Genomic DNA, 16,302 nt, shown 5'->3' with positions numbered 1-16,302 from the left:
TAGGCATTGCAGTTTTACTCTTTTCATCAGTCACCCGAGCTGAATTGAGACACTTTAGTTTTTGTTTTTTTTTCCTTTATTGAACAATTCAAAACAACAACACACTATTCCTGATAGAAGCCAAGCATACAAAACATGCGGGACATTAAATGAGAAATGGTACACAACTTTATAACATTTACAAAATATGACAGGGAGGTTGCAATGGGTATAAAAAAAACAAATAAAATAAAAAATAGGTTATAAAAGATACCAGTATAAATAAACTTAAATTTAAATTATATTATAAAGTTTGAAATAATTATGTTTTCACAGCTTTTCTTTTCATACAAACAGATAATGTAACAAATAATTATTCAGATGGACACAAAAATTCAACAAAAATTGGGCTTCTTATGCATACATTTTGATCTATAGATATAGAATTTTGTTAAAATAATAAGATTTGTTGAATAAAATTACGCATAGGCTGGCCTATCATAGTCAATGATACCAAATAAAACATGTTTCCATAGTAAGGAGAAGCTGGGGTAAATATGATCTATAGTGAATCGTGTTACATCACACCACAGCAGTTTTGAATATGAGCAGGACCAGAACAAATGGACTAATGTTTCTCTTATTTCACCAAAAAAGCTACAATTAACATCTACATCTTTTTTTTAAATTTAATTTCAAAAGATATAAATTGGTTGGGTAGAATCTAGGAATAATTTTATGGGATATCTTTTTAATTGTGTTTGTGACGAAAAATGTGTGAGGCAAGAGCCAAAGGTTCTTTCAATTTATATTACCCACAAAAGAAGACCAGTAAGATACTGCATGTGCTGTACATACACTGTCTTGCTGAAAAATTGTCTTGATTACTCAGTTTTTATGTTTACTGTTGCCTGTTAAACATGTATTTTCCTATAAGAGATTCGGTGACATCCAATAGGCATACATTGAGTACAGTACTGTATCCTTTCCAAAGGAACTTGAGTTGACACGTATGGCGTTAATTTATGCCACAATCACGTAAGCGTAATGTCAAATACCGCGTAAAAAACGTGTTTTCCACGTACTGTATCTTTTTTTTTGGGTTTAACGTTATTGTCCCAGGCGGCACGGTGGTCGACTGGTTAGCACGTCCGCCTCACAGTTCAGAGGTCGTGGGTTCGATCCCGGCTCCGGCCTCCCTGTGTGGAGTTTGCATGTTCTCCCCGTGCCTGCGTGGGTTTTCTCCGGGCACTCCGGTTTCCTCCCACATTCCAAAAACATGCATGGTAAGTTGATTGGACTGTCTAAATTGCCCCTAGGTGTGATTGTGAGTGCGGATGTTTGTCTCTGTGTGCCCTGTGATTGGCTGGCAACCTGTTCAGGGTGTCCCCCGCCTACTGCCCAAAGACAGCTGGGATAGGCTCCAGCACGCCCCGCGACCCTTGTGAGGAGAAGCGGTACAGATAATGGATGGATGGGTTATTGTCCCTTGAGACACCAGTAGTTGATTTTTTTCCCCTCCGGTTTCTCCCCACCTCTTAGTTACGATTGGATAGTAAACAGCCAATCTGAATTAGCCCTACTGTCCGACTCCTGATTGGTTTAGAATTGTGGCACAATTACAGTATCACGCCTTTATCGCAAGCGAAACACGCGGCTTTCTTTTATGTTTCCACGTACACCCTGAAATGTGCTACGCGTAAGGAATGGACGATTGCATTGCATGTAGGAATGTGTGTGCACGCGCACCCGCCAAGGCCCAATCCCAATACCCACACTTGCACCCTTGTGCCCTTCAAATCACTTCAAGCAATTTTTGTAAAATACATTTTTGAAAAAGCCTTAAAAATGTTCTTTTTCAAATGTATCAAGACAATGTTTTCTGAATAAAGTCAGATGTTTTCCTGTTCGAGAATGCATATAAATAAAAGATTAATGTATATAAATAAAAGATTAAAAAAACAAAAAAAAACTTGTGCCCTTCACTTGCGCGTTCCCGCGGAGGTTACGAGTGTGTAGAACGCTCGCAGCGGAAGCTTCATTCGGCACGGGAAGTGAAGAACAAGGGGAGGGAGGAAGTGGCGTAAGTAGAATTGTGACGTCACAGCACATTTGAGTAAACATGGCGTCTGTGACAACAGGTGAGTGACCGAAAAGGCCCGGCTTGATAATCTTATAATTTAACACCGCATTTCCCCATTTTTTCCTCCACACTGGACTCTGTCAGAGTTTTAAAACAATGGCTACATGTTAGACCGTTTCCGGCCAGTTAATGTTGCGAGTGGTCGTAGGCGGCATTTTATCCGCTCCTTAGCTAATGCTAGTGCGATGCTAAATCGTTCTATCTTTACTTTAGCGCTTGAATGAATGACCTTCGTTTACCGGTGAAATGTCTTGATGAGCCAACCGCATGTTGACATAATTGGCGTTCGTTGCATTATGTCGTTATTTTGAAACGGCGACTCGCTAACCTTAAAAACACGACTTAAGATTCGAATGAAGGGTCGTGTTGAATGAAATCTGGCGTTGCATTGAACGCCTTTTACTTGTTCGTGTTGATGACTATAAACGAGGACGTGTAGTGTAACTCCCATTGTGCTGGACATGTTGGGATGAGCCATTGTTGTGGCAGCTGCCGCCATCACTTTGCACCAGCCACGAGTTTGAGTGGTTATAAATAACCACCAGCTGCTTGTGGTCAGCATGTCTTACACATAACTTGTCTCCCCCCGGCCCTCTTGTATGCAATGATTGCTCTACTTGAATTCGTGATGATGAGGCCAGTACCATTCAGACCGTGTCGAATCAAAACTGAGCATTAGTATCGTTGAGAAGTCAGACTTTTTGACAGTGTTCTTGTGATGAATTGTCAAGATGACTTCTATGAAGCGTAAAGTGAGTTCAGGTAGTCATACACAGCAAACCTAAAATGCATCAGATACCTGGTGAACGTCTCCCTGCCTTGTGGGTTACCGCAGTATCTCAAATCTATTTTTCCCATTGAAATAAGTGGAAATGCCACTAATCCATTCCAACCCCCAAAACAGTTTTTGTTAAATAAGGAAAAATATAGCACTTTATAATATTGTACTTTATGAAAATATGCATAACATAAATAAATAGAATATATAGAATTTAACTGTTTGTGTTGCATGATTACAGTGTTTGCAAGGTTGTTCAATGATTGGGACAAACGGTCACTTGCATCCAAGTCTATTATTGCTAGAGATAGGCACTGGCTTTCCTATAAATTTGCACCAATGTAGCTTGATGTTGCAACTTGTAAGCACGCATGCGCATGATCAAGCACGCGAAGATATGCGCTCGTGCTCGAGTTCGTATACGAGGGTGCAGCACGTGCTTACTTTCACTGACTAGGCTCGCGTTCATGCTCTGTAGCTCACGCATTTACGCATTAAGCTCTCCATCATTACTAGGAAGCCATTGTTCCATACACCATGCAAAGTCATGGAAAGAAATAATTGGCACTGATTTGGTGGAATGGTCCATATAATCTAAATATATTTAACAACATATAACATACAGAGCTGGGCATTCCGCCTATGTGACGGACTGGTCCATCTAACCACCTATGATGGATGTCCATTTTGTAGGCGGTAAACCATAGATGGGAAACTTAGAAAAATAGTCAGACTAAGCATAGATGGAAACCCATTTTTTTCCATCTATGCCATTTTCTATCGTCTATTTTTGTGACTCTGTCACTCTGGAATACAGGCATCTCATTTGTGGACTGTCATTAACACAGATGGTAGGACAAATGCAGCATCTAGCACTGTTATTACATATCGTCGCTGTCCTGTGAAAAACACTTAAGTCTAATTTTGGGGAAAAAAATAATTTTCACATTAATACAATGTCTGTAACGCGGAAACACCATTCACGGAAAAATAAGAAAATTGAAAAAAATGGACACAAGTGTTTTTCACAGGACATTGACGACATACAATTGTAATGACAACGAGTTCAGCTGTGATCTTTTAACAAGACAGTTTCCAAAATTGTTCTACACGTGATAGGCCGCAAATGTAGTTATGATGCGGTCTACCATCGTGTAATCACAATGTTAAGCGTATATCAAACATCCTGGCTGTCATGTTTAACTTGCTCGCCTAAAGTAAAGTAAAGTAAAGTGTGTGCGTGTTTGTTTTCTCAACTCGGCGAGGGTTGTCCGAGTGTGCGTGTGTTTAATTAGCTTTTCTTTAGCGTGCTTGGGCGGTGGCAAAGTTTTCCTCGTAATCCATATTTTGTGAATTGCTCTTCACGGTGACCGTTTTGGCACATCTAACAATGTTATTACCACCAACGTCAGTCTTGTCAACCCCAAACTATTTACAGACTAATGAAAGTTGGTCCAAGTTCGTAGACGGAAACACAAACGGAAGCCCATTGTTTAAAATGATAGGCGGACCGGCCCATAGGCGTTACTATTTGTTCCCTCTGGACAAAAAAGCGGATAGACGGACGGCAGAAGGGTACACCGCCTGCAGGCAGAAGGTGATAAAACAGACCAGGACATTTTATCAAAATGCCCAGCTATATAAACATATACACGTTTTGGTGTATGTGTATTTCTATACTGTATTCGTTTCAGAAAAATCGGATGCACGCTCTTTTTTTTCTAAATGTAAAAAAAGGTATTGGATTGGGTACTCGGTATTGGCAGATACTGAAAACCGGACTCGAGTACCAAAAAAGTGTGATCGGGACATCCCAAATAGTGAGTGTTATATTATCTATCTACGTACATTTGTTTGCTCAAATGTGTAATTCTTCTAGAACGGCGACTGTTAATGTAAATGTCAACGGGGTTTTGCATTGTTTTTAGCATTACGCAAAGTCGACTTTCCATTGGCAAAGCTATGTGGTTGTTTTAAATACTCAGTTCTCTTAGTTTGATGTTTAGTTTGACAGCCAACCAACTGGGAGTGATTAGAAACATCTTGGAGCCCCTTTTTGATGAATTTTTCAATATTTGCCAAATTGCTTATTGTGAAGTGAATTGAGTTGAGTTAAATGATGCTAGACAGTGCTTGTATGTCAAGTTTGTGCTCGCAAGTCAAAGCAGAATCCTTTCTCTGTGATGGTGTCAAATTTACAAGACATACTTATTTCCTCTTTACGGGGACTGTCCATCGGTGTGAAAGATCATTTGACTTTAAGTGTCTGCGGTTGACTGGAAATCAGTCCAGAGTGTACACCACCTATCGCCCAAAGTCACCTGGGATAGGCATAGGCTTATGGTCACACCCAACCCTAATGATGTTAAGTGTTATAAAAAAAAAAAAAAAGGATGGTTGAGCAGGATCGACTAGCTTGTTCAGCCAGGTTGCTAACGTTACGATTTTGTCCTCTTAAGCCACTTCCGAGTGGATCCAGTTTTTCAAGGATGCCGGCATCCCAGCCGGCCTGGCTGTCACCTATGCAGTCTCCTTCGTGGACAACAGGTAAGCACGTTGTGGATGGCAAGCACTCCTGACACACAACTGACTGTATAGAAGCGATTAAAAAGTCAGTTTTCCTCAAGATTATAAGGCAAACTGAGCTGTGTTCATGCATGAGGTTTAATTTAATCATGAACAATGTTAGCATTCCAGATACTATGGTTGAAATAAACGATTTCCTTTTGAAAAATCTGTATTGCTGCAGAATTCAGAAGAACATGCTGATGGACCTGAGCAAGGACATCATGATGGACCTCGGCATCACGGTTGTTGGTGACATCATTGCCATTCTCAAACACGCCAAGCTCGTCCATAGGCAGGTCAGAGCCCACTGTGGATTTGTTGGAAGGTTGACAGCGGGCGGTACTCAAATGCATGTCATTTTACATCCCTTTTCCACTGCACAGTACCCACTTGTCTCCACAAGCCTTTACTCCATATTGACACGCTTCTGTTGGTAAAACCAGGAACTACCAGAAACCATTTCTGCCTTTAACATACGGATGCTGTGAACCACTGCTCACCCGCCAGTGGTTATTTGTCAATGATGTAAAATACTATATTATGCAATACTATTTTGAGGTAGAAAACACTGCTGCTGTGCAGTCTAAAAGTGGCATTATTGGAGGACTGTGGCATGTGCCTATGGGTTGACTCTAGAATTAATGTCCAGATTTTTGGGAGGGCTGGGAGGCAGACAGTGTTGAAATGGTTGGGGGGGGGGGGGAAATGGACTTGCAAGTTGCAACGCCTTAATTTTGAGTGTAAGATAGCATATGTTTTGCAACAACTTCCCCATTCAGGACATGTGCAAAATGGCCACAGAAGCCATCTCCTTAGGACAGACCAGCGTCAAAGCAGAGCTCAGAAGAACTGCCAACACTCGTAAGTACCAGCCAGGCTTAGCAATAATACTCTCAGCCCACATATATAGTCTGAGGTAATTTTTTTTCCTACTGTTGGATAGATTGGATTCAGTCACATAAGGCACAGTTTTATTTTGATCACTTTCAATTTAATTGTAACAGTACTTGAGATCTCATCATGAGCCAAAAATATTTTCTTTTTCCCCTTTTGATTAAAAATGTCATTCAAGGTGTTGTTCGTTGCCTCTGGTAGTTGAAATTTACTTTAAAAGTAAACACCAACAGAGAATTACATATTGTGCATGTAAAACCAAATCACATTCTTATGAAATTCTGCTATCGTAATGCTAACACACAATGCAAAATGCCATAGACAGGCTAACAAAATTACTGTAGAGTTGATGTTGCGGTATTTTTAAACCTTTAAAAAAAACTTTTATTTGAACACAAGCGGGAGCAACAAATTCAGGTAGAGCATACATCAATACTCACAATATATTTTTTAATATTATTACAGCTTAGTTGAAAAGGACTTTTTGTGGACGTTTTTCATCATTAAGAGTATATGTAGTATGTACAGTATGTATGTATCAAACTGCCTGGGTGCATATAAGTGGTGCGCATTAGGGACGATTAATCGAAAATCGATTTGAAATAGATTCGCCCCGATTAATCGATTGGATTAAACAAAAATTGAGTTGACTAAATTCATCTAGAAAATGATGTCTTTTTCATTCCAGATGCATAGCACACTTTGAATGTGTAGATCAAATTATGCTTTTGCGCCAAACATCATTGCGTATTGCGTTTGTGGATACAATACAATACAATTTTATTTATATAGCGCATTTCATAACAGCTAGAGCTGGAACAAAGCACTTTACAAACAATACAATAAATAGAACAAAAACAATAAAAGGCTGCGGTACATGTATTAATAAATATAGATATAAATAATATATAAAATATAAATAAAAATATAAATAAATAAAGCCAATAAATTGACATAAAACACTACATACAATTGACACCGGAAAAAAGCCGAAAATTTCAGGTCTGATGAAAAGCCAGAGAAAAGAAATGTGTCTTCAACCGGGTCTTAAAAATGGACAGAGAGGGGGCTTGCCTAACAACCAATAGGAGGTCATTCCAGAGGGAAGGACCAGCGACAGAAAGGGCTCGATCCCCTCTGAGGCTCCGCTTGGTCCTCGGCACCTCGAGCAGCGCCTTGTCCGCAGACCTGAGGCTGCGGCAAGGTGCGTAGGAGTGGAGGAGCTCCTAGAGGTACGCCGGGGCGAGGCCATTTAATGATTTAAAGACAAATAGGAGAATCTTAAATGGCTGCAGAACCACACTCGTGCACAGAGACAAGCATGGTAGCAATTTTTTAAAAATCGTATCGAATCAAAAATCGGAAACTGAAAATCGAATCGAATCGGGGCTTGAGTGAATCGTTTCATCCCTTGTGTACATACATCCTGAAAATATTCAAGCGCATCAGATTCAAGTGTGACAGTCTGCATTTGCATACCAACCTTTTTGTTTGTTAGGTTTTATTTATTTTTTATTTTTTAATTTGTTTGTTGTTTGAGCACATTAGTGGACAGGGCTGTAAGTGCGAAGTGTTGCCTGAGTGGAAGTGTGAGAAGAGGTTTCACTAGTTTTATTTATAGCCGCTCCCATTCCAGATACTATCACAATAGTGTCTCTCCAGCAACTGCTCCTGTGACGGAGAATAAATTATGAAATGAAAGACATTATTTTTTTACAAGGTATTTTACAAGTCCAGTTGCTATTGCCTTCAGTGAAAGAACTTTTTGCTTAAAGGATTAAAACACACACAAGAACAACAATGACAGACAGCCACTTTGAGCAGCTTCCCAAAACAAAATATTGAGTCTACGAGGGCAAAATCTCTTGATATGGAAAAATGTCTCTCACAATTCAACTCTATGCTATTGCCAGTCATGCAAATTGTAAAAATGAGTGCTGTTAGCTAATGCTAATCTGCATCTTTGTTTAGCATTTGACTTCCATTGAGTACCCATAGTACCCATCTGGCTGTAATGACTGAAAACAGACACTCAAGCAGTGTTAGTTATGGCACATCGGATGCGTAATGAGGTAAATAATGTTTTCTGTCATCCCTTAGCGGCCACTCGTATGATAGCCAACGCCTTGAGCCATGACTCCCCCCCTACCACTCCAGCACGTCGCCCCGACAACCGCCTCTCTGTCACGGTGTCCAACATGCAAGCAAGCAAGGGTAGCAAAGCAGGTAAAGCACAACCTGCTCAATATCCATGCCCCCAACCCCGGGTGACTCCGCTCCCTCGCTCCATGATTCCATTTTGTCTGACCGCTACTTTTCCTTCTTTTGACAGCTGTCAGTCAGCCAGGAGACGAAGGCAACGGGTTGTCAGCCGCGAAGCACCGACGTGTGACAGCAGAGATGGAAGGCAAGTACATCATCAACATGCCCAAAGGCACCACGCCACGCACACGCCGCATCCTGGCCCAGCAGGCCAAGAAAGGTAGGACTGAACCAGTGGGCTGGCACCTCGCCGCTTGACCCCCGAAAAGGCTAATCAACTAATCAGTATTGAAAGTTCTCAACCTCCAATCAAGGCGTGGTAGAATAGGGCTCGCTTGGCTTACACTTTATGCCTCTCTTTTCTTAATATTTCACACTACACTAACCTACTGCCTGCACTTGTTTTGCTTTTATTCACAAGATCTGCTAGCCTTCCTTCTAGAATTTGCTTCATTTTTCCTGATACAAAACACGTTTTTGAAACAAGTTTCTTTCCATGCATCAACTTCCAAAGTAATAGAAATTTAAAAAACAATTCTTTACAAATAACCTAAAAATAAATCCTGCTCCTTGGAAAAATGTTCCCTTTGTCAAAACATATATGCGGATACGATCCTTAATAAATGAATATTTTTAACGTAAATCCAGCCATGAAACTGCATGAAAAACTATTTGCGACTTGGGAGCACTTACCTGCAGAGGTGGGCATTCCATCTGACTGACGGACCGGTCCGTCTGTCCGTCACTGACGGACGCCCGTTTTGCTGACACTAGGCGGGAAACTTGAAAAAGATGGACTAAGCACAGACCGCAGTGGATTTTTGTCCATCGGTGTAATCGTCACTAACCTGGTCAAGTCCCGACGGACCTCGCAGGCCATTATTGACGGACGCCTGTTTTGCTAACAAGAGACGGAAAGCCGACCCGCCTGTCTCGCGTGTGTTGTTATGATGGCATGCTTTCTTGATTAGATTGCATTGACTGTATATGTACAGCAGGTGGCAGAGTTTATCATTTACTAGTAATAATATATTATGTATCAATCGAAGATGTAAAAATACCGTGTCAGTGCAAGAGAAGCACTATTTAATTTTAAAAAAATCGAGTGGTATTGCCATCCTCTATTCTCTTACACATACATCAATATCATCATTGTCTACAAACCATATCATATCACGTTCGACTGGGACACAAATGTGTCCACTCTCCCGGCTTTAAAGATAGAATGACGCAACAGCGCTCCCGGCCTTAATGGGTTAATGAGCTAAGAGGTAATAAAGTAGCTTTGAGTACAGAGAAGTTCTTGTGAGTTAAGTTTTACCTTTCTAGTTTTTATTTTTGGAAAGAGTAGGGTTGAGAGATTGTGAAATGGTATTTTGCAGCCCGACACTCCATTTCAGGAGGTGGCAGTAATGCACCAAAAGTTGTTTGCCAACCGCTAAAAGACACAAGAAGGAAAAAGAAGACCAATTTGAAGAAAAAAAAAACATTTACCGGGCTCCTTACTAGATGTTATATCAAAATCAATGTGAAAATGATCCTGCTCATGCTGGCTGATTATTAGCGGGAATCAAAGTCACAAGTAGGCCCGGAATGGTCTCTCAGTTTGGCGATCAGATTGCTAAATTGGCAACCCAAACTGTGGTTTTGGAGACTTTTTTTTATTTGACTCTTCACCCAGCTCTGTTTTGAGCCCTCATGTTGTTTAATATGGTGACCAAAATATTACTCCCACCCAGTATTATGTGGTCTAGTTTTAACAACCAATATGTTAACTTTTTGGCTGAGTGTAGTCATTCTCTAATTTGCCGGTGTACCTTTCGAAGTAGCCGTTGAGTGTGCATTGTATCAGGCTCACTTATATATATTTTTTCCTATGCGGGTTTTGAAATTACACAGCAAATTCACATTTTATTAATCACCACATGGCTGTGTTTGACCATGTTACTCTGGTCTTGAAGATTCAGGTCTAAGCTTTAGTCTCATAAATCAGACATACATTGTTTTTATGCCTTTTTGTGATTTTTGTCATGACCGTACACAAATGAAATTGCATTCCGAGCAGTTGGACATAATTCAGAATGATACCTTAAAAGCCATCTGTTATCCGAAAGGACTGCAACACATTGCGCGGCTTGAGATTGCGACTAAACATCTTTTTAGATTGTTTCTCAACTTGCCGCTGATTCATCAAAACGCTTGTCAAATATTCTTGTTTCCTGCGTTTGTGTCCCAAAAGGTTTGAAGCGCACATCAGTGTTCGCCAGACTTGGTGCCGAATCAAAGGTGGACCCAGCAGCCAGCACTAACAAGGTGAGGGGCATCACTCAATCTCCTTAAATAGCCAAATAGATGCAGACTGTACACAACATGAGATGCTGCCAGGATTAAGGAATGCCAAAGAGATTGACCTGAAACTAAAGAAACTGCAAAAGGCCTTTTGGGCTCAGTGGGTATGGCGCAGAATGCTGCAGGTCAGTTGGGAAGGACAAGACCAATGTTTGAGTCAGTCACTACGTTTATACGCAGTCAATATTCTGGTTAAGGTCAAATATTTGGGTTGGGAAAGGAGTAACCCAGGCGTGATAGTTGGAATTTTGAAGACCCGAATAAGGGCACATTCAGGGTTTTGCACACGTTTACGTGGCTTTCGAAAATCCGAATACTGCCAATATTCGGGTTTGAAAAGGTCTATTGGCTGCATGTAAACATAGTCAGTGAAGGGTAGGAGTAACAGAGGTTGGCATTCCGTCAAACGGACGCCTGTTTTGCTGACGATTGACGGGACACCTTTTAAAATAGATGGAATTTTGAAGACTGACAGACTTAATTGACGGACTGACTCACGGATTGGTGGACTGACGATTACAATTCATTTCGTCACGAAATATGACGGACGGTACCCGGGCTGCTGACGGATGACAAATGGCAGACCAGCAAAATTGAGTAAAATGCCCCCCTCCGATGTTTAAGCTTCCCAGGAGTTCTTGACTTATTACAGCCTCTAATGCATGTAAGAGGAAAATGGCTTAAGTCAAGTCAAGTCAAATTTATTTATATAGCCCTTAATCACAGGAAAGTCTCGAAGGGCTTCACATATGCACCAGATCATATACACGACATCCCCTGATCTTTGACCCCCGGGAGGGCAAGGAAAAACTCAAAAAAAAACCCAGTGGGCAACATTGAACACACATTATAGTACTATACAGCGTTTGTTAAAGTGATGTGAAAGTTAATCAAATGAAGTGCTGCATGAAGATGACACCGATGTAGAAATCTCCATAACAGCGCCTCCGAGGATGTGGTCAGCCTCCCATCTTGTAGCAGTCACTTGCCGTTGGATCGAAACAGCAACCTCCAATTCGGTCGTCATCACCTAGTTCCCTAGCCTGGGAAAAGGGGGCAGAAAAAGAATAGAAGCGGCAGGAAAGAGGCCAAAACAAACAGTTCAACTAAATGCAGAATCGTACAAATAAGTCTTAAATCGTGTTTTAAACATTTCTACTGAGTTGACCGGAGAATGCGCGCAAGGCCAGGTTTTTGACAGGAAATGCCCACATTTTAGGGTTGTTCCACCCGCAGTATGATACTGGCATCAACATTTGTAAGTGACAGACTTAAGGCGATAGGAGAACCTACCCAGGCATACAAGTGCACAGCTAGTGCCAAAATGGCGAGCATGGTAAATATTGACCTCGCCACTCCCCATTTCACATTGTCATTGACGAGGCGGCGAACGGGGAGCGCCCACCCTGCATGGGGTATGTTTTGGAGGTTTGGTGTGGGTGGAGCTTTTGATGGAGGCTTCTTGCAGCACTTGGCATGTCACACATTATTCCTCGCTGGAGGACCTCTGTGTGGGTACAACCTGGACCGAAAACATCGGAATGTGGACAGAGGGTGTAATAAATATGGCTAGAGGTAATGTGTGCAAGGGCATGCCCACAGTTCTTTTGTGACTATGGCAAAACAGCAGCAGCCAAATGTGAGAGAATTACTTCCTGACACGCTTACCACGCTCCTTGTGTTGTCAGCCCACCGGTGTCTTCAGCCGTCTGGACCTAGCAGACGAAGTGGGGGCGGAGCCAAGGTTGGGAAAGTTGGAAGCGACCAAGCAGGAGGACGACAGCGACGGAGAAGGATCCGTCCTCCAGTACGCAGGCGTTCTCAAAAAGCTGTTGCCCTCCCTGAGGAGCGAGCCCATCAAAAAGCCCGCGCCCACCACGCTGCGGCGCCTTGGCGGCAAATTCAAACGGCCGCCACCCAGCACGCCCACTCCTACGTCCTCCTCCAACGGCGTCCCCCCGACTAAAATCAGTGTGCTTCAGAGACTAGGTAAGCTCCAGCGCGCCGCCGCGCCCTGCTCCGCGGTGTGTCCCCCACCTGCGGACACGCAGGACAACCAAGTGACGAGCACTCGGCCCAGGGCCAAGCAGAAAGTGAGCGCGGCGCGTGGCAAAGTCAGCAGCAGCACTGGAGCAGGAACCAGAGCGGGAGCATTAGCCGGAGCGGTGGACTGTGCGGGCGCCCAGATGGACTGCAAGGCTGTCAGTGTTTTCAAGAGGCTGGGCAATAAAAACAAGTAACACACATCCCAACTGTTGTGCAACAAGGACTGAAAATTCATTTGGGGGAAAAAATGAGGTTTTTGGTTTTTTTGTACACTGACATAAAACAGAATATTTTATTTTTAACTTTGGTGCCACAGTAAACCTCATTTTCCCCCAATTATCCCCCAAATGCCCCTTTTTTAATAGCTTGGACAGAAATATTGCAATCTTATGTGCCATTGATCATTTTTAAGACATTATTCAAGCATTAAAAATCATCGCAAGGCATGAGCATGGCATGGACTTAACTGCTAGTATGATAGTTTTAATACTTTACCCGTGCAGGATGGCTGCTGCTGCCTAAACCTCCCGTCACAGTATTTATAGTCCTCAACATATCATAAACATTTTCAGAACTCCTCTGTAATTCAAAATTTAAATAGGTAAGATACTTTACCCTTTTCATTTCGAACAGGAATGAAAACCTATTGTGATTCACATATAGTACGTCAGGCCATAGGAAAACATTTGAACCTGATGTGACATTAGCATGACCACCCGCACCAAGTACGAATGATTCGGATGCCTCCGAACCTCCTGGTGGACTTTCTTACCATAGTAGGCCTCCTGCCTGAAAGGCAACACGAGTTGAGTATTCAAAAAAAAAAAAAAAAAGAGTATAGATTTGAGTAGACTTGATTTCACACCACTTATTATGCTATATATTTTTCTGTGTTGGAGAAATCAAAATATTAATCTAATGCCCCTTTTGCATGGTAAAGTAATTGTATTGTAACTCTAGCCCGAAAAGCCTGTTTTCGCCCTTTGTGGTTGCTTTTCCATGAGACTTTTTTGAGGTAGTATGGAACAGTTTCAAGACCAAGGACAGACATAACCTCACTGTCATCTGATTGGCAGACAGATGTAGGCGTTTCTTTAAACCGCAGGTCGACCACAAAATGATCTTTGCAATAATACGTTCTATGCACCTACACTACACTGCATTCTGATTAATATTGCATTTGTGGAATATGAGTTAAGCAGCAAAATCCACCCGTTTTAGCCATTTTAGGGGGCGGCCATTTTGTGACTTGCTATCAACTGAAAATGACGTCACACTTGCTCAGAGCTCAGGTAATGACCAATCATGTCTCAGCTTCAGAAAACAGGTGAGCTGTGATTGGTTATTATCTGAGCCCTGAGCAACTATTATGTAATTTTCAGTCAACACGAGGGACAAAATGGCCGCTCCCAGAAATGGCTAGAAACAGGTGGATTTTGCTCCTTAACTCATATTCAACAAACAATATTATTCAGAATTCCATGTTTAGACTAGTGAAGGCGCTTGGAACATGTTGCAAAGAATTTTTGAATTACGACGTTTCGACTTTATGACGCCCGCGATTCTTCCGCAATGTTGTCCCCAGCACAGTAGTGACTACGTTTACATGCAGTCAATATTCGGGCACACAGCATCTTATGTTTTTATTTTAATGTATTTTCATTTTTTGACGTAATTTTCGACCCTTAACGGTGAAATCCAAAATACGCGGAAATTCGGGTTACATTGCCAGTGTAGGAACGGAACTCGTTCGTAAATTGAGGACTCCCTGTGTTGTGTTTTACAACAGTACTTTACGATATTTACAATTTCATATATACCAGTAGATGAAATAGTGGATCTTGTGGTACAAATTTTCAGGAGTGGTGCGCACCTCTCTGGGTTTGTGTTTTTATGCCTTGCTGGCGGACGGCTGTCTTACTCGCTTAAATCCGAAAGTGATTTTTCATCTGTGTGAAAGCTTCTATGAATTTGTTTGGCTATAATTTGCAACGTCACCACCATCATGCAACTGTGATTCACATTTTGAGACTCATGTAGTTCAGTTGATGTCCCAATTGATTGGCCAAGTGGGCGGGGCCAGGTCGTTTTGGAACCTGTATTGGAAAAGCACCTTTAAGGAACTGGCTGGACTGTAGGTCCAGTAGGTGTCCCCCCACCCCGTCGCCGGCCATCTAATTGTGTTGTAACACCTGGAGGTCTTTTTAGACTTTACACTTGAACTTTGTTACCACTGTAAATATTTAAAGTGTTGTTTTTTTTACTTTTGTCTTCAGAAACAAAGAAGAAATGTTTAAAAGAAAGAAAACAAGGAAGACGTGCTTTGTGAAACAATTAAAATGAATGGTCAGAATAGATTTGGTGTCTTTATTTATTTTTACTCTTAGGCTTGGTCCAGCCAGACAATCACAGGGCAGGGTAGGGCTCAAAATTTGTTTTGTAAAGATATTATTTATTAACATCAAAGCTGTGTGCATAACTAATCCAAAAGTAAACAATTATTCAATTGTGATTTATTTTCACTCAATATTGCAAAGTCCTCACAATGAATCTATTGCAATGAAAAATATCAGAATTATTATACATCTATTTTTTTGTTTTACATTAGGCTTTTGCCAAAATAAAGGCAAGTGAAAAAAATAAAATAAAAAAATAAGTTAACATCAGAGAGCTTATCTACTTAAGTTAGAGTTGTGAACTTACTAAACGCTCTGACTTGTTGCATGAACATGTCAATAAATCTTTAGTCAGATTACAATAATGTCAACCAGTCCGTGACTTTATTATGTCATGTTATTTTTTCATGTTTCATGAAATGATATACAAACATGTGGACTGCGCTTAAGCACTGAACCTATCTCGATTAACATTAAAGCTGCTATAAAAACAAAACAAAATGTGCATATACTGTATAAAAATAAAGACCAACAACCAAACCATATCGCATCCTCTGCTATTTAAAAATTGCAGTCCACGATATTGCGATGTCGATTTGAATGTAATTAATTATTCAGCCCCAATTTAGTCTCTAATGAACCCAACATGCATGTTTTTGTTTTTTGTCATCTGGATGGAATCCAGAGTACTCAGAAAAAAACGTGAACCACACACAGGGTGGACCTGAGATTCAAACACCAGATCGCAGACCTGTGAAATGAATAAATAGGCTGTATATTTGTGCAACAAAGGAAGCACACTTTTGTTTTGCAAACAGTGCAGACTGCATGGTCTAAACCTTACGTCATACATAAAGTAGGTGTACGATTGACTCCATGTCCACTAG

General features: G+C 41.3%; 1 protein-coding gene across 3 annotated transcripts; it reads left to right on the top strand.

Moving 5' to 3' along the window:
- Window positions 1–1,989: 1,989 nt before the first annotated feature.
- Window positions 1,990–15,376, top strand: c7h19orf47 (chromosome 7 C19orf47 homolog). 3 transcript variants are annotated; one of them, XM_086036649.1, is made up of 9 exons: window positions 1,990–2,120; window positions 5,360–5,447; window positions 5,650–5,764; window positions 6,248–6,329; window positions 8,463–8,588; window positions 8,695–8,844; window positions 10,864–10,937; window positions 12,662–12,962; window positions 13,054–15,376. In XM_086036649.1, the coding sequence occupies exons 1-9, from the start codon at window positions 2,102–2,104 to the stop codon at window positions 13,068–13,070; spliced, it is 972 nt and encodes a 323-aa protein (XP_085892775.1). In that variant the 5' UTR covers window positions 1,990–2,101; the 3' UTR covers window positions 13,071–15,376. The 3 variants fall into 3 exon arrangements, with proteins under 3 accessions (XP_085892775.1, XP_085892774.1, XP_085892773.1); XM_086036648.1 differs by having other exon boundaries at window positions 8,695–8,769; window positions 12,662–15,376; XM_086036647.1 differs by having other exon boundaries at window positions 12,662–15,376.
- Window positions 15,377–16,302: the final 926 nt, after the last annotated feature.

This window comes from Filicampus tigris, chromosome 7, assembly GCF_054856515.1.
Source record: "Filicampus tigris isolate MCC_2025a chromosome 7, RoL_Ftig_1.0, whole genome shotgun sequence".
NCBI lineage: Eukaryota > Metazoa > Chordata > Actinopteri > Syngnathiformes > Syngnathidae > Filicampus > Filicampus tigris.
The sequence above is the reverse complement of the archived record's forward strand: the minus strand, read 5'-3'. Positions and strand labels throughout refer to the sequence as shown.